This window comes from Lolium rigidum, chromosome 5 (genome assembly GCF_022539505.1).
Source record: "Lolium rigidum isolate FL_2022 chromosome 5, APGP_CSIRO_Lrig_0.1, whole genome shotgun sequence".
NCBI classification, from domain to species: domain Eukaryota; kingdom Viridiplantae; phylum Streptophyta; class Magnoliopsida; order Poales; family Poaceae; genus Lolium; species Lolium rigidum.
Window position 1 is genome coordinate 87,163,532 of NC_061512.1, and position 24,034 is coordinate 87,187,565.

Consider the following 24,034-nt stretch of genomic DNA (forward strand, 5'->3'; position numbering starts at 1 on the left):
CGTTACGTTGGGGCAAAGTTCCGTGATTGTGTTGTGCAGGTTCCACGTTGGCGCCGGAATCCCCGGTGTTGCGCCGCACTACACTCCTCCGCCATCAACCTTCAACGTGCTTCTTGACTCCTACTGGTTCGATTAAACCTTGGTTTCTTACTGAGGGAAACTTGCTACTGTGCGCATCACACCTTCCTCTTGGGGTTCCCAACGGACGTGTCAACTACACGCATCAGTCAGCCTCGACAACGACTACACAAACATGAGGTCCGGCGTGTACACATTCCGACCTCAAGGCAAGTTGTACCACAACATGCATTCATTCGGGTCAAACTCTCGCCTAGAACATTTACAGCTCTACTTCTACAACGACGATCCAAGTCTGGTACATCGCAAGGAATCCACCAAAGACCTGGACCAAGAGGTCGTGCGGAAGGTAGTGGACATACTAAAATAAAACCCGTACTCTGAGAAGTTCAGGAGTTTGGGCGCCCACAATGACAATCTCTAGGACTACCATATAGAACTGAACACCGACAAGAAGGTAGACCAACGAAGATACAATTTACTGGTGTCATCTGAGGTGGCTGCGATCTGGGTCGAGGGACCTAGCAAACAGGTTCAAGCGCAGCGTTACCCTATACAGAAATAACAACGAGATACATAGTATACATGCCACACAAGGATGCTATGACCCGCTCTCGTACCCCCTCTTCTTCCCCAAGGGGGAGCTCGGTTGGCATCCAAATCTCCCTAAACATGGTACGCCTTGGCACGTTGCGCGGCTATCAAGAGAGAACCGCGGGGACGAGAGGCATAGTATACATGCCACACAAGGATGCTATGACCCGCTCTCGTACCCCCTCTTCTTCCCCAAGGGGGAGCTCGGTTGGCATCTAAATCTCCCTAAACGTGATACGCCTTGGCACGCTGCGCAGCTATCAAGAGAGAACCGCGGGGATGAAAGTTTGGTTGTTCAAGATAGTTCTGCATTTTTTGTCTATCCTTTTTGTACTTCACCTAACCTTCTTTTAATTGTCATTCACGCAGATGGAGGTGCCAATATATGCGTCTCCGTAAGGGACTATTACTGTACCGACTACAGACGCGTCCAGCTACATTCAACCCCATACTACATGGAGGGCGTCTCTTCCAACAGTTTGCGGTCGACATGTACATAAAGATTGAGGGTTGCAGGTTGAGTTGGTTCAGGGAGCACCGGCCAGAGATACGTGCCGATCTATATAAAAGCATTGTGGATAGCATCACGGCTGGAGAGAATCGCGCAAGCGTTGTTGGGATAAGGATTGTTTTCCCGTGGAAGTTCTAGGGGGGCTTCCGAGACTTGAAGCGCGTGCATATGGACGCCATGGCGTTGGTGCAGACGTACGGCAAGCCTGACATCTTCCTGACGATGACCTGCAACCCAAATTGGCAGGAGATACAGGATGCACTGCTTCCAGGACAAACCCCGTAGGACCGACCACACATTGTGGTCTGAGTGTTTAGGTCCAAGATAGAGACGATGAAAGAGATGCTGACCAAGAAGCATATCCTGGGCGTTGTGAAGGCCTACGTCTATGTGGTCGAGTTCCAGAAGAGGGGCCTCCCACACACCCATTTTCTGTTGATCATGGATTCGAAATATAAGCTCATTGTGCCAGAGCAGTACGACCGCGTCATATCTGCCGAGCTCCCGGACAAGAATAAGTACCTGGAGCTATACGCCATAGTCGTGAAGCATATGATGCATGGCACATGTGGTGTCCTCAAGCCAAACGTGTGCATGCAAGATGGGTCGTGCAAGTGTAGGTATACCCGCGGACGTTCAACAAGACCACCGTACAGGGGAAAGACTCATACCCCATTTATCGGAGACGAAAGGACGACCGTTCTGCAAAGGTCCGAGGCCAGACGCTAGACAATAGATGGGTTGTGCCTTACAACCCGTACCTCTTGCGGATGTTTGACTGCCACATCAACGTGGAGGTGTGCTCCAGCATAAAGGCCGTCAAGTACCTATATAAGTACGTATACAAGGGCCACGATTAAATTTCGTTCAATATCGAGAAGCCCGATGTCGATGGTAACATAGACGAGATCAAGAGATTCATTGACGCAAGGTGGGTTACTCCACCAGAGGCCATGTGGAGGATATTCGGCTTCAAGCTATGTGAGAACCACATGTCGGTCCTACCGCTGCCGCTTCATCTCGAAAATATGCAAATGGTCACGTTCAAAGCGGGATACAACCTAAACAACGTCGCCGCCCGAGAGAACCCATCCATGCTGACGGAGTATTTTGTGTCTAACGAGAAGCACCCGTGGGCTTGAGATATTCTTTACAAAGATTTTCCGAGAAGGTTCACATGGCAAATAGCAAAGTACTGGAAAAAGGGACAAGGGTCAACAAGTAGGCCGAATTGTATCAGCCCATCCTGCCGAGGGGAGAGATGCTTTCTAAGGGTGCTTCTAAATCACGTACCAGGCTCAAAGTCCTTCGAAGATCTCAAACAGTGGACGGTGTGCTATGTGATAGCTTTCGTGAGGTCGCTGAGAGGAGGGGTCTCATCGAGGCCGACAACACGCTCGACGAGTGTCTCAATGAGTCAGAGCAGTTCGCCACGCCAGCCTCACTCAGGAGGCTATTCACAACGATCTTGGTATTCTGCGAGCCTGGAGATGTGCGCGGCCTTTGGGATAGGCACCTTGAGGAAATGTATGACGACTACCAGCGCAAACACACATGCCCAAAAACAGTGGAGCAGAATGTGTTGCTTGATATCAGAGGCATGATGCAGTCCATGGTCAAAGACATAAAATCGTTCCCTCTCCCAGACATCGACGATACCTATGACAACACAGATGGCGAGGCCAGGGAGGTCATCGAGGAAACTAATATCCAAGTAGAGAAGGAAGATGCTTCTCTAGCAACCTCACTAAACCATGAGCAGAGGCTAGCCTACGACGAAATACTAGCGGCAGTTGATGGCGGAAATGGGGGCGTATTCTTCGTGGATGGCCCAGGAGGCACATGGAAGACCTACCTTTACAGGGCGCTGCTCGCTAGGGTTCGGGGCGAGAAAAATATTGCATGTGCCATAGCGACGTCAGGTGTCGCCGCTTCCATCGTGCCTGGAGGCAGGACAACTCACTCAAGGTTCAAGATCCCACTGAACCTTCAAGAAGGAAAATCATGTAGCTTCACTAAGAAAAGTGGGACAGCCGAACTCCGGAGGATGGCTTCGCTCATACTATGGGACGAGGCAACCATGACAAAATGACAGGCAATTGAGGCATTGGACAGAAAAGCATGCGCGACATTATGGAATGCCCAGACCGACCTTTCGGGGGCTAGACACGTGATTCCGGTAATGAGGAAAGGGTCACGTGGTCAAATAATAGATGCAAGTCTACAGAGCTCAAACCTATGGAAGGGCATGCGCCATCTAAGGCTCGTCAAGAACATGAGGGCGCAAAATGACCAGTGGCTTGCGGATTACCTCCTGAGGGTAGGTAATGGCACCGAAGAAACTGACGAGGAAGGGAACATCCAGCTTCCCCAAGATACTTGTGGGTCATCTACAGGCGACGATGGGGCTGCCATAAAGAAGCTGATAGACCACGTGTTTCCTGCCCTAGACCAGAACATGGACAATCCACATTACATGACTTCTCGAGCAATCCTCTCCACAAGGAACGACATGTTGCATTGTCCAGAGCCACCGCGAAAAGTAATATCAAGATCCTCGCAATCAAGGACAATGGGAAGGACAAGACCAAGAATTCAAAGAAAAGAAAAAGAACTGACTCCTTAGTAACAACCACGCTGAACATAGTTTACAAGGAAATCCTTAACACTTGAACTTGCTAGAAAAGATTTGAGTAGATTCCTTTATGATTATTATATCTCCCAAATGTAATGGATGCAAACATATTTTAAGTGTTTATTGCATGAAAATTTATTTGCATTTTATCTTTACAAGTGAGATATTTGTGATGACAGAAAAAGATTAAAGGGTAGAGCATTTAACTAACATGTTGCATTTTAGAATCAGATGCTATAGGCCTTGCATGTAGTTCAATGGAAAACAATGGGCAAAAAAATGCTAATACGGATTGAAATATTTATTATGCTATTCAAAGTTGGCCGAAATTCAGTATTTACATGACTGTGGAGAACAATATTATTACAGTTAAATATATTATGGCGTGGACTACTGTCAGAAGCAAAATCTTACAATTCCATAATTAGTTATGATCATCAACACATAATCAGAAGGGGTTGCATCGTACCTATCAGAAGTGCAAAATTGTTTGCATCGTCACAGCTGATATAAATGGATCTAAGAAATAGTACTTCAGCTCTGGATTCAGAAACGTACCTGAAATTTAGCAGTTAGAGATTTTCCTTCTCAGTCATGTTCTTAAGATGATCCGAATATGCCCTCCAGGAACTTTTGAAATGACATCTGAATCACCTGAGTAAAAATAATGTGCTGTGAGTTCTTATGCATGACCCAGACATACGCGTATAATCCATTACACAGAGAGTATCCATACCAACCTCATTAGCAGATAAAGAATCAAGTTGCACCCTCTCGTTAAATTTGGTCGTGGTGTGCGTGGCAGGTTCCCCTCTCTGTTGTAGTAGATGCCCGGCGCGTCTAGCAGCCGCTCGGCGGAGTTTGCCTGGCGGGTGATCCTCGCGTGGGCCACGATCATCGTGGCCGCTGCTCTTGGGGTCGCGCTCCCCTTAGCTGGCATTGGTGACGAACTCGGTGCTACCATCATTACGGTGTTGCCGGTACCCGGGCGATTGGCGCTAAAACGGTAGTCTTTGCGGCGACCTTCGTTGCGCGCGATGCGGCGATTGAGCTGGGGACCGAACTCGTCATCCGAGTCGATTGTGCAATCCTCTTCCGCATAGCGCTTGGAGACGTCCATGATCTCGGTCGTGGTGAGGATTTACTTGTTGCATCTCTTCAACTTGGCGATGATGGGCTCATAGCGGCACCATCATTTGAAGCAATTAATTGTTGTGTCAGCGCTGATACCGGCGGCGCTGGTCTAGAGATCTTGCCAGCGTTGGACCCAACAACACGTCGACTCACTTGGACCCTGGATGCAGCCCTCCATGTCTTCGATGGTGGTGGCGCGGGTGTAAGCGCTTGCGAAGTGATGAACGCCGCACAAGCTCCTCCCATGAGACGATGTTGTTGGGGGGAGTGTGTTGAACCACTGGCAAGTGGCTCGATCCATCATCAGGGGCAGATACCGAGCGGCGAGTAGCTCAGAGTGACCGGCGATTCCCATGGCCATGGTGTATGCATCGATACAAACCCAAGGTTCAAGGGAGGGGTCGTACTTTTCAATGTCATGAGGGCCATTGAACCCATGGGGTAAGGCTCCCCTCTGACCACTAGGCCAAAGCACGTTAGGCCAAATCTAGAGATCGAGCTGCGGCGAGCTTGTTCCACATGCAGCTCATGGTTCTGGCGATTGGCTCGGTTGTTGTTAATGTTATCGCGTTAGTCGCCCGTTTGTCGAGCTTGCCATGCTTGGGTGTTAGCGATGTGGATGCGCGCATCGATGAGTTGACCGTTAGTGGCAACTTGGTGGAAGTGGAGGTTGGGCCGGGGCATATTTCTGGCCAAAATTGAAGCCTGAGCCCGGGCGGAGTTGCTCTTAGGGCTGATTTTCCAGGCTCATGTCTAACCCGTTATCTAGGCCCAGCCCGACCCAAGATTTTCGGGGACGGGTCGGGACTGGCTGTTTGGTCTGGCTGGCCATGCCCAGGTATAGCGTCGTCGAGTAAAGCAGCGTCGACATTGTTGAGGATGTCTCCCATGATTGGGAGGGTGGTGGTGTAGATTTGCCCCAGCGCGTCGAATTGGCCGACGGGCTGGGGCGAACGGCGGACTCGCCCGCCGACTCAATCGAGTCTACGGCACCAGTGATGCCGATAAACAGATTGATCGTGTCGATCAGCACCATCACAGTGTGGGTGACGGGCGTTGGCGCCGGGCAATAGGTGATCGGCCGGATGTGGAAGAAACCGATGGTGGAGATTATCAGGCCGGTGGCGATTGTCAGGCAGATTGGCAACTGGGGTCTCGCCGCAGATCTAAGACTAGTCGCCCCACGCCCCACGGTGGGCAGCACTGTCGTGGTTTTAACCACGCCGCATACTGTAGGGCGTAGCACTAAGTTGGTGCGAGGCAAGGAGGACGAAGCCATCTGCTGAACAAGATTGCACACGAGCGTGATTTTACCCAGCTTCAGCCCCTCCGGAGAGTAATAGGTCTACGTTCTGCTAGATTGTATTGATTGGAGAGATTACAAATGGGGATGCTTGGCAAGTCGGCTGAGGGTGACTGCGAGCTATGGTGTTACAGTGGAGATGAGATCGAATCCCCTCTAGGGTTTTGCGTGGAGTTTATAGCGACTGCCCAGAGTTTTGCTTCCTTTCTGGGCAATGAAGGTTTGAATCGGCGTAGATAAGTTCTCGAAGACTGCCATTTCTTTCCCTCCACATCATCCAGGTGGTGAGCATCACAAGTAAATCCAAGCGGCTTTTACTTGCTCTTGAAACGTTCGATCTCGCATATTCCCACCATGAACTGAGAGGCTTATCCAATTTAGGATTACGCCCCATATAATATTTACGACCACACAACCAATAAAAAGATGTTGAGCACTCTCTGCGATAGAATAGCAGAAAACACAATGCTCAATATGATGCACCTCGCGTTTTGCAAGTATGTCTGCTGTCCACACCCTTCCTTTTAAGAATAACCAAACACCGATTTTGCAACGAAAGGGGGCCCATGGTTTCCAAATTCCCTCAGCCAGACTACTTAACTTTTGCTTGGAAATGACCTTGATAGACCGATTTTGAAGTAAAAGTTATCCCACTTTCCATTTTGAGAACGATTCTTTTCCAACAGAGGGGGCATTCTCCTTTTCAGAAATAAAAATTCTTATGTGCTCACTACTACTCAAATTGAAGCTAACTCAATTCATGCATACCAACAATAGTTGTTAGGAAAAAAGTTCCTATAATAATTGTATAATAATAATCTAGATAATTGATTTCATTGGAATTTCATAGAAAATCAAATATATACCCATACCACTTTTTAAGAATCTTTTGATTTTCCTATGGTGGAAACAAACTTTGCTTTTTCCAGTTGTGATTTATATAAATTCACGTAAGACTGCAGTAGGCATGCTATTGCAATATTATGTTTTTCATGTCCTCCGAATCAAATAGGGCCCTACAACTGCTCGACTTACCAGATATGAATTATGTGCTGATCCGATTCCAACGGAATAGAAGATGCCTCTTTCTGGAAAGCACATGCTGAGGGCGATATTGGAGTCAGTATCAGTCACAACAGGACAGATCTGAAACCAAACTGTAAGAACTTTGGGAATTAATAGTACAACATCCAATCAACAGCCCAGAAACACGGGCAAATTGCACTGACTTATTGCCCCAAAACAAACATGGAAGACTAAAATGTTAAGACTTAAGGATATTCCAGTAAAGTCCAAGAGGACCTATTTAAGACAGCAACAGCCAAAGCTAACCATAAAGATAAACAATATTATGAACATCAAATAGCTGGTTTCTTTCCGCTTCCTTGCTGCACATTCTTCGAAGTATCTGGTTCACAATGTGAAATATCCTAGACATATTTCATCGCCATCATTTCTCAACAACTGTGAAGAACCTCCTGGTAGGGACCACCGCTGATGCTTCAAGTTCTAGTGGATGTTGTAGGCTGTGGAACAAGCCAGCACATATCCAGCTTGGCTAGTGCTGCAACTCCAATACTATCTGTACAAATACCCGACAGCACAAGTGCAGGGAGTGACTGATTAACCAAATCCAAAGCCCTCATTTGCCTCGTGAATAGCCAATAGCAACCTCTCCTGGAGCTGGTCCTTGGATGTGTACTCAGGCAGGTCAAGTTGGTTAAAGCTGCCGTAAGCAAAAGCGGAATCAATCAGTACATGTACCAAACAATTATGGTAGCTGCCTAGTGAAGTCATGTAAAAAAGATAAAGATTGGTTACCAAGTATGAGCCGAGGGTAGATGATTGGTGCTGCCGTATGCCTTGTGTATCTGGAACCTTTGTGGCCCAGAAATTCCTTGAAGTGCACTGAATCCCTCCAGAGGTACCTGCAGGTCACAGCTCAAAGCATAAAACACCACATATAACACTAAAAGCATCACTCAGCACCACATATATATGTAGGGCAGTGTAACGATTTTTTTTTAGCAAAAAGCATGTAACATTTTTTATCCAATAAAAAATAACTAATAATAGTTGCATATGAGATACTCCCTCCTTGCCAAAATGTAGTCCGTAGAAGAAATGTTAAAAGTCAAAGGTGTAAAGTCTGTCAACATCTAGAATATCAAGTTAATACCACTAGATTCCTCACGGTGTATATTTTCAAATGGTATATATTTGGTATGGTAGATGTTAGATAATTTTCTAAAAAAAATTGGTCAAACATAACAACTTTTGACTTTCTAAAAATCTTATCTGTACTACATTGTAGCGAGGGGGTAATAATTAGGTGGTTAATAAAAACGCCAAATAAATTTAGCTCAAGCAAAAACTTTAGACTAACTATTTTGCTATCAGAGATGGGCATTATGAGATAAAGCTTAACTTCTGGTGGAGAGCAGAAAGATCTTAGCTTTTGCAAGTTGCCACATTATTAGTGCAACATTTCTAGGGTTCTGGATATGTTTAAAATGACACTCACAAGGAATCCAAAAATTGAAAACCGATAATATCTACATGTATAATTTATTATCACGTAGCAAACGCACGGCCACTAAGCTACTATAGCATAACATTAAAAGCGTCACTCGACAGAACGGATGCAGCGGCAAAGGTTCAGAAATTCTCTAAAGATGGTTACAGATATCAATTTCTAGAAAAGTAGTGGACGTATTTACTAAAATAAGGTAATCATGCCATCTACAAGGTACAATTTTCAAATAAAGACAATAGCTTCAAAATTAAGAAAGTAGTATAGGTGCTTTCAGCAAATACCTTTGATGTGCCAGTAACAAACTGAAGGAACCGAGCTTTATCCTCCTTGCTGAAGCCCTGGACAATTTCCCAGAACCATTGAATAACTGGAGAAGCTATGCTGTAGCCAGAATACTCAGTATTTGCCTTTAGGTCGTCCACTGAAAGCAGACATACAAAATTAGTAAATTACATGCAAGAACTGAACAGATCATCACAGCAATGAATTAAATCTTCCAACTCACAGTCAATATCTGGGAGTCCACTGATTAGTAGTTCAAACTCTTTGTCATTAAAGATGGATATCAGCTCACGAGGAATGAGTTCATTAAATCCTTCCATGAATGCATTAATCTGAGGCCTAATTGCAGTGGTTAAACGATGCTCTGCTACCCTGTCAACATATTCGTGCTTGTTCTCCTCGGTGACCCTAATGGTACGTCCTCCAGGAATCAACTCACAATCGGTTACCTGCACACAGTTGGTACTTAAAATCACCACCATAACGAGAGGGGGGGGAGGCGGGTGTCTGTATACCTCAGCTTTCTCATACAATATCAGCTTCTCTTCATCCGCATCCATGCTAAATGTGAGGTCCAGAACATCACTTATGTCATTCTGCACAAGGAAAAAGGAATATGTCACATCTGGACTGTCACCTGTTGACAGGACCACAGGTACACAGTTTACACATACCTCAAGCATCCATTTCAGGTTCCTGTAGTAAGCAGGATCAATTGCTTCAATATCATGGTAAGTAACCTTGGCACCAAGTATGTGCTTGTAGAAAGATCTGGTGAAATGTACATCCAACAGTTGGGCATCAAAGAGAGCTTTTCCGACCTGGGGTGGCAAAATTGTGAGTAGTAGTTGCCGGAAGCAATATAATAATATAATCATAATAAGGAGCTTCATTACTAACCACTCGTCCGACAAATTTGAAATATGAGAGGTGTTCAGTCTGATACACAGAGTTAGGGTTTGGTTGAAAAGTCAAGTCATTTCCAACAGTTGTAAATAGAAGGGCACCCTTGTCGAAAATCACTCGTGATAACAGCTGATACCACTCTCTTGTGAGTCCACCGGCATCAATGCCTTCTTCTCCTTGGAAGTGAACAGTGAGTCTACCCTTCAAGTCCTGGGGTGAGCGCATCCTAAGCTGATTATACGAGTCTTCCAGAATATATGCTCGACGGACAGAAATTCTAACAGGACTATGATGATGGTCATGCTGATGCTTTATTTTAGAGCGGAAATATGCACGCTTGTTGTCAAAATCAATAAGGCGAGGAATCTTCAACATCAGTGAGAATGATTTCTCTAGCAACCCAGGATTCTGTCGGATAAAAGCATTTAACAATCTTCTGTGTTTCTCTGAGAATTTAACAAAAGCACTGTGCTTCTCATCAAGATTGGTATGACTTGCAGATGATTTTTGCCCACCACTAGATGTTGAAGCATCCTCCATATCAGATGTTGAAGCCTCTTGGACAGCATCCGGTTGTCCTGGACGTAACTTTTCACACGTCACAAAAAAAGATTCTATATATGGCAGTATGTTCTGGGTTCCAGCTGGCAATGGAGGTGCTACACCTGTTGATACTGTAGTTGCATTTGAAGAAGTGGGGCCCAAATTTGATGTATGCTCTGAAGAGCTCTCTATTTTGCTTATGCAGTTGCTCAGCTCCAACCACAATGCATCCAGTGATATGTTAATTTCAGAGATCTGGGACACTGCATCTGAATGGTCCTTCTCTGCGAAAAGCTCTGGGTCCTTTCTCTCTTGCAGAGAAGTGACAAGAGAACTCAAAGCCTGCACAACTCTAAGAATGGCAGTACCATTGGCCGATGATGTGCTCAGAATTGCCTTTTCAGAATCTTCATACATGTGAAGCTCCTTCATAGCACACAGGGTCAAATTTTGCATCGAATGTGCAAGCTCATTTATGAAATGGCAACAGAAGAAAGGAGCCAAAGCTACAATCTTTTTAAGAACCTCTGCTACAAGGAGATATGCATTGTCTGATAACCTGGAAATAAACAGGAACAGCCTTGCTTATGTTAGTTATATATATTAAGAGTGAAACTGATATAAGAGCACCCAACGTATCAAATCAACTAAAACTGAGCAAAACAAAGAGCATATATAACTTCTAAAAACAAATTGGTGTACATTGTCTGATAACCTGGAAATAAACAGGAACAGCCTTGCTTATGTTAGTTATATGTATTAAGAGTCAAACTGATATAAGAGCAACCAACGTATCAAATCAAATAAAACTGAGCAAAACAAAGAGCATGCATATAACTTCTAAAAACAAATTGGTAATACAGCAGCTAGCCAGCCAATAGGGAACAAAAATTGTAATTACTGTAATTCACCCTAGTTAGAAGTTCATACCCATCATGCGCAAGCAATGAACATAGCAATCGAAGCTCAGCTTGGGGAAGACTATGTAACACTGCTTGCAGGCTTCTTCCATTGTCTGCAGGGATTTCACCACTATCCTCAGCGGTGGGCTTTGCTCCAGATGATCCAGGAACACTTGCATCCTCTTGGGCATATTCTGTTACATTCTCAGGTCCAGATGGTTTCTCAGGTGAATTCTCCAACTTGGCTTGGTTAATTTCATTCTCAGCATTAAGCATGACAACTTCCAGAAGATTAAGTAACTGCAAATGTTCAAAAATATTGAGAAAAAAAACTGAGGAAAATTAAATGAAGATCCATAGAGAAAAATGGTGAAAACAAATTTTAAACCTGTTCAAGATGAGCTACACTTCTCATATAAAGTGGCTGATTCAAGAGAGTTAAAAGTAGAACAAGCGCAAAAGCTTTCTGCTGTTCCACATCTTCTACAAGGGCAGCCTTTCCACGTGTCTGATCAAGTGTTTCAGTATGGCAGGTAGGTGGGCAAGGGAATTGAACAAAAAGTAAGAGCCTAGCCACATTTGGATGATTTCTTGCCAAGTATGTCAGAGTTTCGAGCACCCGGCGGGAAACCAATGGCGGCACACCTGTTAATTGCAAAGGAATCACTTAATACAAAATTCAAATACAATTCTCAGCAAGGATATACCAACACAACCATTAGTTGCCAACAAAAAAAAAGTAAAATTAAATACCATTTGAGGATTGAGGGCGTGAATATGTGATATTTGCATGGCACCCATACAGCCTAAATGGTGGCTCAGTTGCATCAATTGATTTCTTAGAAGAGCCCTGCAGATCAAGCATAAGCATGTCCACTAGAATTTGAACCAAGGACATCCTGCTTTCCCGGTGAGCACAAAGATTCAAGAGAAGCCTCTGCAACTGGCCCTTGTATATAGGCTGCACATAATAGAGGCCAATTTATCATTACAATACTTGCTTTTGACACCACCAAAAACAGCATAACCAACAGACGCAAAAGGGAATTACCTGAACAACTTGAAGTAGCCGAATAAGTGCATTGAGAGCATCTTTGTCAACAAGAGGAGTCCCTTCAGTTTCAATTAGCTTGCTGGTCGTTTGACGGGAGGAATCACCAGCGTTTCTATCGAGACCTGTACCAATCATATCACCACGGCGGGAGGACTCAGCCCTCCTGTTCCTGGAGCCCATGCCAAAAAGCGAGCCACTGTGATATCGATGAGCAAATCTCTCCCGTAACATATTAGCTTCAGCAACTAGGGCAGGTGTCAATGTAGCAAGTAGGGTATCTGGAGACGTCAAAAGCACCTGGAATCAATAAGAAAAAAATCAATGTTAATTCGAAGGAGATCAACTACCGGCAGTTGAAGAGAAATAATAGAGCAAGATCTATCAAAAAATAACACCAAGACAGATCATAACATAAATTATACCTCCTCCCGTATTTCTGAAGGGAATGTTGCAATAATTGACACAGCATCCATTTCAACTGGTTGTCCTTCAAGTTCCTGAGACTGTTGTTGCAACCTTTGGGCACGTTGTTGAGCTAGAACCTCTTCACGTATATCAGGTGGCAATGCAGCAAGGAATTCAGGATCAATGTCCCCATCACTCTGAGGCTGCTCACTGGAAGTCTGAGTCACTTGATTTTGACGTGACAAAAGAACTTCAGCCCGTAAATCCTCTGGAAGAGCCTCCAAAAATGTAGGATCAATTGAGTCTGTGTTAGTAGTAGCCCTGTTAGGCTCCTGATCCCCTTCACTGGTATTCTGATCAGATTCCTGTACTGGATTTTGGGGGACCTCACTAACACTCTCCAAAGATATGTCTCTGCTATTCACTGGTACAGCACTTCCAGAAGGCCTCCGTGGTCGAGCACCTGCTTGTATATCACCCAAAGGTATCCTATCTGAAGCCCCATGCCGGTCACCATCATCATGCCCTTCAACACTTCCAATTTCCACATCTAAACTTCTGAGGCTTTCCCCTAGAGTAGCACCACTACCACTGCTTGCTTGGCTTACTGCTTCCACGTCACGTATAGCTGTATCACTATGTTCATACTGCATATCTGTAACATGTTCACTTGCACTGGATGCATCTCTTTGAAGTTCATCACTGTGAGGAGGTGCAGGACCAGCACTTGCAGAGCCATCCACCTCAGACCTTGCTACAGGAGTATCATCATTGTTTTCGTTCTGGTCTGCTTGCTCTTCTTCCTTCTCTTCAGTTTCTGATCCGTGCAAATGGCTGGGCTGATCGTTTTCTTGAGAATCAACAACAGGTGTGCTCTGGTCACCATCAGGATGTTCTGGCGTAGGCCGTCTCAACTGAGAGAGCAAGAGCTCTTCAATGCCTTCAGGTACTGCAGGGGCAGCAGACCCACTGCGTTGAGGACCATCATCCAGCCACATATTGAAGCGGTGTCCATTCCGTCCACTTCGCAAGCTTCTGAATATTGCATCCAAACGGGAAGAACTATTTTCATGATTCCGGTCAGAGAAAGCCATTTCAACTAAATTTCCTGAAAAGAGAAAATTTTGGGTAACTATGCACGGTGTACAGCAGAGAACCTACCTACTGAAATTTGTACATAATAACAAACTATATGGATACCTGGTTGTCTCTGTTGTGGAAGTAACATCGAAGGTTCCTCCAAAAGTGGGTGGTCAAGTATACCTTGATCATTTGCTCTCCCAAGAAGATTGTATATAGATGTACTACGGCCTTGCCGTCTTGTACCAAAAATGTCCAATGGCATCACACGGAGAGTATCCCCAGACAAATTATTGCTCCCCCCAAAAACCTCAATATGGTCAAACACATTAATCCCATTGATCCCCTCCTCTAGGCGAAGGATGACCCCTTCTTCATCATCATCCTCATCATCATCTTCTTCTAGCAGATCTTCATCAAATTCTTCTTCATCAATCTCACGGTCATCCTGATCTGTATCAGGATGAGATATTTGATGGGCATCGTCTTCCTCCAGGTTATTATTTTCCTCATCTTCATCCTCATCATCTTCATCAACCTCCTCGCCATCATCTGCTGACATATCCTCATCACTGTCATCATCGTCTTCAGCCATATCTTCTCTATGTGGAATGTCAAATCTAATATCCATTGTGGACTCATTTCCAGCTCTATCATCAGCTATCTCATGCATAAAATCGTCTTCGCCATCACGGGCAAAGCCTCCATCTAGATCACGGTCATGATCCATCTCATCTGCTGCTGAATCTGAACTTCGTGAAGTGTGAACAGCATTGAACGTCTCCCTGCGATCAGTAACCATTGCAGTAGGTTGAGAAGTTGTGTCAAGAACCTGGAATCTATTAGATGATGAATCTACATTGTTCTGCTCAGAAACAATCTTTGATGAGTTCCCCCCTTTGGCGTTAAAATCTGCTAAATGAACATGCTCCTTAGTAACCACTTCAAGAGCCTTGACAATAGCAGTTACAATTTTTGCTGAATCAGGGTGATCCAAATCAAGAACTTGAAGGGTTCTCGTTAGACACTGAACAAGGCCAACCTCAACAAAGGTAACTACAGATTCTGCTGAAAGTGGGGAGCCCGTTGGTGAGCGGGCTGACAGAATATCATTGAGCAAATCAACATATGCATTCATCCTCAACAATGGAGGTTTGCAACCAGTAGAAGAATCTGTGAACTCAACAAATATACTGCAGATTTCAGAGCAGATCCTTTTTCGACCTTCTGGAGAACGAATGGATGAAGCCACTAAAAATTGATTAGCCCTGGTTGCCAATTTGTACCTCCAATCACCATCAGGTTTTCTCTCTTTCTTTTGCTTTGTAGCATTTGGAAGGAAATGCTGTAATATATGACCAAATATACCACCGCTGCCTAAACCAGAGGTGGTCCGGGTAGGACCCCGTGTGCTGCTCAACTCAGCATCATGCCGGAGAACAACTTGAATGGATGAAGCATAAGTCAAAAGTACATCGGTCAGCAGCTTCAGGACAAATGCGTTTTTAGCTAGAGATGCAGTAGCCTCTTGGATTGCTTGCTTGGACTCTTCAGGTGTGACAGCTACAGCTTTCCCTTTCCCTTTGGCTGAACTAGAGTCAATATCCATGTCCATGGATGAGGAACCATCAGGGCGGTCCTCAGCTCTCGGCAGTGGAACATAGGACATAACTAGATCTAATAGATGCTCAATAACTGTGACAAAGCTTTGTGGCGGCTTGCGATGGGATTTCATGTTCCTAGAATTCAAATCAGATTGTTTCCCTTTAGCACTTGCAGGAGATGCTGAAACAATGTCCCCTGGCGCAATCTTTGTGACAATACCTGTTGATTTATCCTTATCAACCAGCTTATCCTTCTCTTTTTCCTTGCTCTTTTCCTTCTCACGGTCCTTCAATAGAACAACATAAGGTCTATCTCCAACCATCTCAATCTGGCACACAGCCTGAGCAGCTTTCAAAAATATCACGGGGTCCCTGTATACAACAAACGCCAAATTCTGAACGAAGTTACGTGGTGTAACCCTGGGATTTGCATGCCGATTAGCAGCCGTGACAAGACTATGGCGTATCTCTAATTCCATGGCTTGCTGAAGGGTGTGTGGATCCTCTAAAATATGACGAATAATTGTAGAAACCACACTGTTGAATCCAGAAAACAAGCTACTTGTTGGCAAACTTAGCAATGCATGCAGGCCACCAGACTCAAGAAAACTAATAGCAGCCACATGGACTTTTGTCAGTGTGGCACACAGCTGAAGAATAGCATGCATTGTACCGGAAGGCAACTGCTTCAGAATGCATTTGCAGCAGATCCTCAAAAGTTGCTTCTGATCCTCCAAGTCCAATAACCCTATGCTTGAGGAAGACTCTGAATCAGTTTTCTTGCTGTCATCAATCACAACCGGTGCTTGTGTACATGAATTATCCTTTTTGAGAACATCAAGCTCAGTAACATCTGGCAACTTGGGTTCCAACTGGAGCATTCTATCAACAGAAAGAAAGCAGGAAGTAACCCAGTTCGGTACCTCGGCTATTTCGCCTTCCCTTAGCTCCAACTCCCAACTGCACAGCAGATTCAAAGCAACCTTGACAAGACCAGCCGTTGAAGCAACTTCCCGAGCAGCAGTATCTCCATGGAGGATCAAAGCAAGAACATGGAAAAGTGCAGATAGTGCGGTGTTCTTTAAAGGATCAGGTGCCACCAGACATTGCTTCAGATGATCAATCAAATACGCAAGCACCTTTACACGGTTTTGGCCATCATTCTGTGAGCTAATAGTCACAAGCATATCCCGTACAGGGAAAGCTAATGTTTCTTTTGTCTGTAGTAGCCTAAGACATGAAGATAATACTTCATCCATGGAAGGGAGCTGAACATTTTCTTCTTCGAGCTCAAGATCATTAGATTTGTGATCTTCCTCCTGAGCAGGTGTATCAGAATTCCCTAGGGACATTGCAAGAGCTCGAGCAAGTTCATCATCTTCTGGTGCTTCCTCCGGGTGTGAGAACAACCAATCAGTTGCAATCTCAACACTATTTGTTCCAACCTGTCTTAATGCTTCTTCAGCTCTGGCACGAGAAAAGCCCATCTCTATAATCAAGGAAATTGCATTCTCGTCAGGGGGAGGACCAGCCAAACGAGCACCAATGTTGCTAACAGTATTTTTCACTTCTACCCCAGAGTAGACATGCCTCATGATGGATGTGACTGAACTGATTAACTCAATATTGCATTCTGGAAACTGGGGATGAGCCCAGATGGGAAGAACAGTCTTTAAGACTTTAGACTGAAGCAACTTCATGAACCTCTCTGCATCTTGTGGAAACCTAACACTTCCACTAAAAATAGGCTGCTCTAGTAATTGTCTTGTTGATGAAGAAAGAATAAACGAGGACGTCACAAGATGGTCCATAATTGCCCCGTAGCTGGACAGAGGGCCATAAATCCATGAACAATCTGTATCTTTCTCTTCCTTCCCACCTTTACTATCAGTCTCCATAGGCGACGACGGTGGCCTGTTCATTGCGAAAAGCAACTCACTGGTAGCTTCAAATGTGGTTAAGATAGCCTGAATGACACCACGGCAATAGAAGGAATTCACCATGATTGGGTTACATGATTCTGGCCTGTCCAACAAAACCCCATCAATGAACTCAACAACCTTTCCAAGGTATCTGCACTTGGTGGTAACAGTGATCTCTCTCTCTGAACTGATTCTGTGCCCCTCAAAATTGAGGTGCTCCAACACAATAGAAGCAATGTTGCTAGCAACAGATACAACAGAAGGGGATAAATTTACAGGACTGTTCTCGCGACGAGCTGTAAGCAGCATTGCTTTCCCAAGCTCCATAAACAGATGGTTTATATGGTAAGAAAGTGACCTCATCATTTCGCAGCAGGATGAATGCTCAGATTTTTTCTTCTCCTCAACTGATTTTGGATTTGTATTGGACGAGCTTGAAGTCTGATCCTGGGAACTCGAGGGAAATCCTGTACTAGGGTATCTATCAGCACCAATTCTGTGAGAGTCAGTAGCTGCGCGGCCCATATCACGATAGATATTAATAAGGTCAGACACCTGAGACTCTATGTTCCACCCAGAACCACGTCGCCTTAAAAGAGGATCAAGATATTGCCTAAAGGAAGTGTATCTGTTATCATCACTCTCGCCCACAGTAGAGTCTGCTTGCTGTGCCTCATTTGCTGAAGGAGAACTAGCTTCAGGCTCTACTTTCTTCTCTTCGAAAACTGAGATTTGCCAAAGCACTTCACGGTGAACTCGGCCAATATCTTCCATGACATCCCTGCTGACATCTCCAAATTCTGAGAGTAGAGAGTTTATCCAGCGATTGTCTTTTGATGCCGCAAGAAAGAGCAGAAATTCAACAATGAAAAGCGATGGAATGGTCCCTTTTTCCAACTTAATCATTTCACATGACCTAGAAACTGTATCAAGTTCCTGTAGGGCATTCTTCAAGTGCACCTTTAAAGAGGAACAAAATGCACGTGCAAGTGGAGTAGAATGATGTTGAGTAAAGCCCTTGAATACCATAGTGCTGTGCAAGGCAATAGGCATCCCACCAGATGACTGGGTGATGCTAGGTCGCAACAAGAGTGTCAATAGAGTCTGTAGACCTCCCTTCTCTACAAATAGCCGGCAAGTTTCTGAATTCTCCATTGTCCGGTGCACCAATACCATGGCATGGAAAATGCTCAAATGAGAAAACTGCTCATTGTTAGTTCCATCCGAGCCAGAATCCATAGCGCTCACTAAATCACGCCCTTCAACATCTGTCTCCATATCTGTTCTTTCTCCGGAGCTGGTTGATTCCGTGTTTCTATCTTCACAAGGTGAAGAAAGTTTGTTGATTATTTCAATGATGATGTCAACACCAGTACTTCTCAGGGACTGCACATGACGAAGCAGCTCTTCCACCGCATTGGCTAAAAGGACAACACCTTCATTCATTGGTATCAAGTATTTCCTACTTGTGAACGCCTCAACAAGAAAACGCAGGGCTGAAGTTTCCCTGACAGTCTCAAGTCCTTGGTTATTAAGGCAAATTGCACCCAGGCCATTAGGTACACATATAAGAGCTTTACAAGATGGTATCACCCCTGCAGTCACTGATGCCAGAAAAGCATCAGGAAGACCAAGTTCCTTCAGAGCAGGAAAGCATGTAGGGTCCTTATGTATTATCTCACTCATAACAGTAACTGAAGAGAAGTAAATGTCACCACCAAACTTGCCTACATTCTGGAATATAAGGGAAAGTGACATGGGCAAAGAGTTATCATTGGAGCTTTGCGAGCGAGCAGGATTTGCAGGAGAATATGTGGCAGAACCCAATGCCTTGAGCAGAGCCTTAATTAGTCGCTTCTGGGAGTAGAGATGGTCATCTTCTGATTTCAATGTATCACTAGCGACCACTGAAGTAAGACTGTCAGCAACACCAATAACACGCTGCACCTCCACATGTAACCTCTGAGACAAAAGTTCCACGCCACCCAAATCTTTAAACAGGGAAACAGCAGGACTGCTGTACTCCATCAGCTTCTGAAGGGTCTTTACAGCCAAACAGACAAGATGCATGTGGGAAGGATCCTTATCTTGCAGGAGGGGCAGGAGAGGAGGAACCATCCCTGAACCTCTAACAGTAGTCCCAGAACTTGAAGACGACAATACATGAAGCAAAAAGAACTGCAGGAGTGCATCAACAATTAAAGGAGATGAAGTATCATTAGGGCAACTGAGGGACGATATTGCTTTCTGCAGAACACCGAGCAAGACCATTCTGTTTCCACCAGCAGAGATGATACTTGAGCCACTGAGTATCCTAGCTCGCTCATGAGATGATGCATATGCTGCTAGCTGTGCTCCCAGTGCAAGCATAGCCAATGCACGGATAGGCCCGGAAACAATATCCTCTGACCGAACAAGCCGGATTAACTCATTTATGTACTCGGGCTCATTTGTGAAGAAGGATGTGAGTTCATCATGGGCATCACCTGATTGAACAAGGACAATGAAAGAAAGGAGACTTATGCGGCTATATAGCCTGCATGTCCTTGGGGAATTAAAGGCATGTGCATATCTTATCCTCGTAAACAAGGCAAACCGGTGCTCTAGAGGCACATTAAACTTGTCAATACATTGATTCAATATGCTCAGGTCGTCGTCCTTCTGGAGGTGCAGGTCTGGGATATGTATCACACAGAGATTAGATGACTTATTCTTGTCGCTGGTTTGGTCAATATCTTGGGCAGGCGCCAAATTATACTCAAAATGAAGCGTGGACCCAAGACGATGTTGCGTGCCATCATATTTGTTCTCCATGTCTGCTGGGAATAAGCACAAACCCTCGTGCTGATTTCGCTCATTTGCCACAACACAAGAATATAAACCAAGGCCTTCCTCCTTGCTACCCCATCCTTGGGCCAACGATAAAAGATGACTGTTTATAGCTCCACAATTGATCAGTTTCCCATTCATATGTAATTTTGAAGGATTTATTTTGACCAATGCAGCGAGAGTTTCCAAAGCTGCCACAACTAGCTCAGGATCTGATGATGCCAGCAGAAGCTTGAAATGCTGGCACAAGAGGTAGAGGACAATGATCAGTAAGTGGATTCCCATTTTTTTGGAACAATAGCGAAGAGTTGAAAAGCAAAAATAATTAACAGCAGCTTACCTCAATGCCAGCAAAAGAAGATTTGTTCTGGCAATTTTCCAAGACAATCTGCATAACTCTGAGAATTTGTAATATTGTATTCTTTGTCAATGGTTCACCACCCTCCTCAGCCATATTATCAGACAAGAGAAGATCCTTCCTAGAAGAAAGGTATGCCTTGAAGTAGGTATCGAAGTGCATAAAGAGAGGCTTCCAATGGTGAAAATTTCCCTGCAAGCGAGCGAGTGTTTCCAAAGTAAGTGAAAATTGGTGCAGACATAATAATGGAAACGAGATTGTGTTGTGGAGAAGCAAGATGATCAATCACCTTACTGAAGTCCCAACGGAAGCCTGATAGCGGTATGGCAATGTCATGTAGTGGAATGTTGATGACACGGTCAATAAACGCTTTAACTTTTGGTGGCTGAAAATAGACACAGAGAAAATTTATAACCAAAATGTCAGTTGTTTCCATCATACACTATATGAATCAACGTAGAAATGCACATCCCATAATTTTCAATAAACAAGCATACTATAATGTTGTAACAAATGCCCTCCTATCATATCTAACCTGATCCTACAAATGCGAGGGAACTATTGCACCTTGGAAGAGTATGGTATCCACTAAATAAAAAAGCACTTGCGGTAGGTATAAGAACCAAAGTTCACCCTAAGAGGTACTGCCCACAGCACCAATTCCCATGCTAGCCCAAGCCAAGCTCATGCATCGGACCACTTGCCAGCACCACAGAAACTCCATCATCGAATCATAACCCTAGCCTAACAAGTGAGCCTTCATCCAAACAACCATGCTTTCCCACCACTATGAAAACCCTAGAATAGAATAGAATAAACCAAGGCGAAGGGGTAATCTAGGACTGACCGGGTCTGAATCAACTTTGATCGCGGGTGACACGGCTCTGCTTCCGGACAGGATCTGCTGCAGGCGCAGCGGGAAGCTGGCCCTGTGCGCCGCCATGGCCGCCGCCGCCATGTCCGATCGGGATTCCTCACCTGCGCCTCGCCTTCGCGAGGAACACGCCGTGAAAACAATCAGCAACAGGATAGATGAATATAAAAAAAGGATCCCCTGGAAAACCCTAGCCCGATCGCGGCGGCGAGGACGGGGGAGGGGAGTGGTTGGGTACCTTGGGGGTCGTAGAGCGACGATGAGAGCACATCGGCGGCTGGGAGGGTCGGCGGGGTTGGGGAAGTGGGCGCCGCGGAGGGAGGGATTCGGTGGCGGCGAAGAGAGGGTAGAGAGAGAGAGAGAGAGAGTTGAGGAGGAGGAGTTTGGGTGTGATGATGATGAAGAGGGAGGGGAGAAAACAGGAGGGGCTGCTTTTGTGAAGGGAGGAGAAAAAGGAAGCGAAGGAGGCGCACCGGCGCACGGTAGGTCACGGCCGCGGCGCGTGACGGGCTCGCCTTGTATTCTACTTCCGCTCCACTCTTTCTTTTCTTGCGGGGCTACCGCTACCGGGCCAGGCTCTAAGGGCCTTCGGATGCCCCCCAACTCCCCAAGGGCCTTTTGGTGCTCGCTCCAAAACGGGCTCCCATCTGCTGCCTTATAATACTGCTCAAAAAAAAGATCTGCTGCCTTATCTCTACTGCATACATATGCTAGTAGTTGAATGTCCGTGCGTTGCCATGGAATCAGAGCACTATTGTCATTATGCATTAACTATGTAAAACACATAACTCTTACAAGTAACTTTATACTCCATGTGTATATATTTAATGGTACGTTTTTTTCTAAACATAGCCTACTTTTTTAGCTCGAAATCCGTTCTCCTTCCTCCGCCAATTATCAGCCCCAGCGCCTCATACAAGCTCATGACCCCCTCGCCGGCACCACCTTTCTCACCCTATTATTGACAGGCGCTACCGTGTTGTCCACCAATGGCATTGCAAAGATTCAATTGTGTTTTAAAGAAAAAGAGAAGGAAAGGAGATAGTCAAAATTGATCGCAAAATTCTAATAAAATTGATTCTCATTTAATTAACAATAATGGCATTTCCTTCCTCTACATTCAATTAGCCATAATATATCAAGTAATACAAACAAATGAATCGATCACATATTAGCCACACGTCTACTCTCCGCCCACAATAATGCACCGCCTCCTACAAGCTCTCCGCCCACGATCGCCGCCTTGGAGTGTCACCGCGCACGCCGTCGCACCATTGAGGTGCCCCGCGCCAGCCATCGCACCAGCTCCTTGCCGTCATGGTCCGGGAACCTCCTCAACCCACCGGCTCTCGATCTCCCGGAGTTCCTCGCCGCATCTCGGCACCGTCGTTGCCTCGTCTCCCCGGATGCCACCGCCATCTCTTCCTCGCCCAATCATCAGCCCATGCTAGCACATCGCGTCAGACGACGCGGCCTTATCCGCCCCGTTGCACGCCGCCTCTGCCGCCATATATCTCTACAGGAAAAGAGGGCCAGGGAAGGGCGAGTGGACTAGCTCCAATCGCTCCACATCTGACTTGTTCTGTTGCGCCTCGGATGCTTTCATGCGCTCTTGGCCCAACCAGTAGTAAGTAGTTTGTTTCAATTTTTGCCTCTCGTTTGGAGCTCTGAGAATTTTAGGTGTTATTCTAAGCCGTTTAGGTTGTAGAAGAACATGTGACAGAATGGATGAGAGGGGATTTGGTGACTATGTGTATACGTGAGCACCCTCTAGATGCCACACGATTTGCGTTGAGATTTGGTTCTCGTCAATTCGGTCTGTTGCCTTGACGTTGTCTTATGCATCGCTAATCATACTTGGCGTGGGCTGCAGGTCCCGCGCTTCAATGATTGGTAATAGGGGATTGCTAAAAATGTGATTTGGGTGTGTTGTTAGTGTTGATGTGGTTTGCTAACCCAACAATGATGGTAACAGAGGATTGCTAAATGTGACACGTGTCAGCCGATGGATACGTGCTCACGTATACACCCGGTCACCAGGCTTCTTTTGCGGAATGGATTATGGTTAGCTTAGTCGTGGGAGAATTATCAAGATACTAGATGTTTGTGTACTAACTGTTTATCAAAGTATAATGAATTTAGCTCTACAGGTGCGTGAGGTTGTAGAAAGTTGCAAATAACTTAATTCCACACGTGTGAAATTTTGAACTAATAGATTAGTAAACAAACGGCCTATTTCTTACCTACTCTGTATATGATATGCTTAAATTACGCCGAAAATACTAATTGTGAAATAAACTTGATTTGCTTGGTGTGTTTCTCCTTGCAAATATAGTTGTGGTCATAATATTTGGCTGAAGAAATTAAGTCTGCTGGTACGTTGAAAAATAGAACCGATATGTGATCCAAACTCAGATGCAAGCAACTTACCTTCAGTCTTTTATGAGATACTAGTACAAATGCACGTGCGTTGCCACGGGTCCT

General features: G+C 45.2%; 1 protein-coding gene across 1 annotated transcript; it reads right to left on the reverse strand.

The window, feature by feature from the left end:
• Nucleotides 1-7,449: 7,449 nt before the first annotated feature.
• On the reverse strand, nucleotides 7,450-21,929 carry LOC124654322 (E3 ubiquitin-protein ligase UPL1-like). Its single transcript, XM_047193335.1, has 17 exons — nucleotides 21,789-21,929; nucleotides 21,524-21,665; nucleotides 20,966-21,061; nucleotides 20,659-20,868; nucleotides 14,084-20,558; nucleotides 12,901-13,991; nucleotides 12,476-12,775; nucleotides 12,178-12,385; nucleotides 11,813-12,069; nucleotides 11,453-11,724; nucleotides 9,974-11,081; nucleotides 9,748-9,894; nucleotides 9,589-9,669; nucleotides 9,297-9,522; nucleotides 9,073-9,212; nucleotides 8,077-8,183; nucleotides 7,450-7,981 (listed from the first exon to the last, which is right to left on the reverse strand). Exons 2-17 carry the CDS (start codon nucleotides 21,632-21,634, stop codon nucleotides 7,879-7,881), a joined length of 10,932 nt encoding a protein of 3,643 aa, XP_047049291.1. The 5' UTR covers nucleotides 21,635-21,665; nucleotides 21,789-21,929; the 3' UTR covers nucleotides 7,450-7,878.
• Between the last annotated feature and the right edge of the window lie 2,105 nt (nucleotides 21,930-24,034).

What these genes read in the sequence shown, in the direction of transcription:
- LOC124654322 (XM_047193335.1), bottom strand. Translation starts at nt 21,634, where the DNA reads ATGGCGGCGGCGGCCATGGCGGCGCACAGGGCCAGCTTCCCGCTGCGC. An exon ending in TCCGTTGGGACTTCAGTAAG is followed by an intron (nt 20,869 to 20,965) that starts GTGATTGATCAT and finishes GCTCGCTTGCAG; the next exon opens with GGAAATTTTCACCATTGGAA. An exon ending in TCATTGCTTGCGCATGATGG is followed by an intron (nt 11,082 to 11,452) that starts GTATGAACTTCT and finishes GTTTATTTCCAG; the next exon opens with GTTATCAGACAATGCATATC.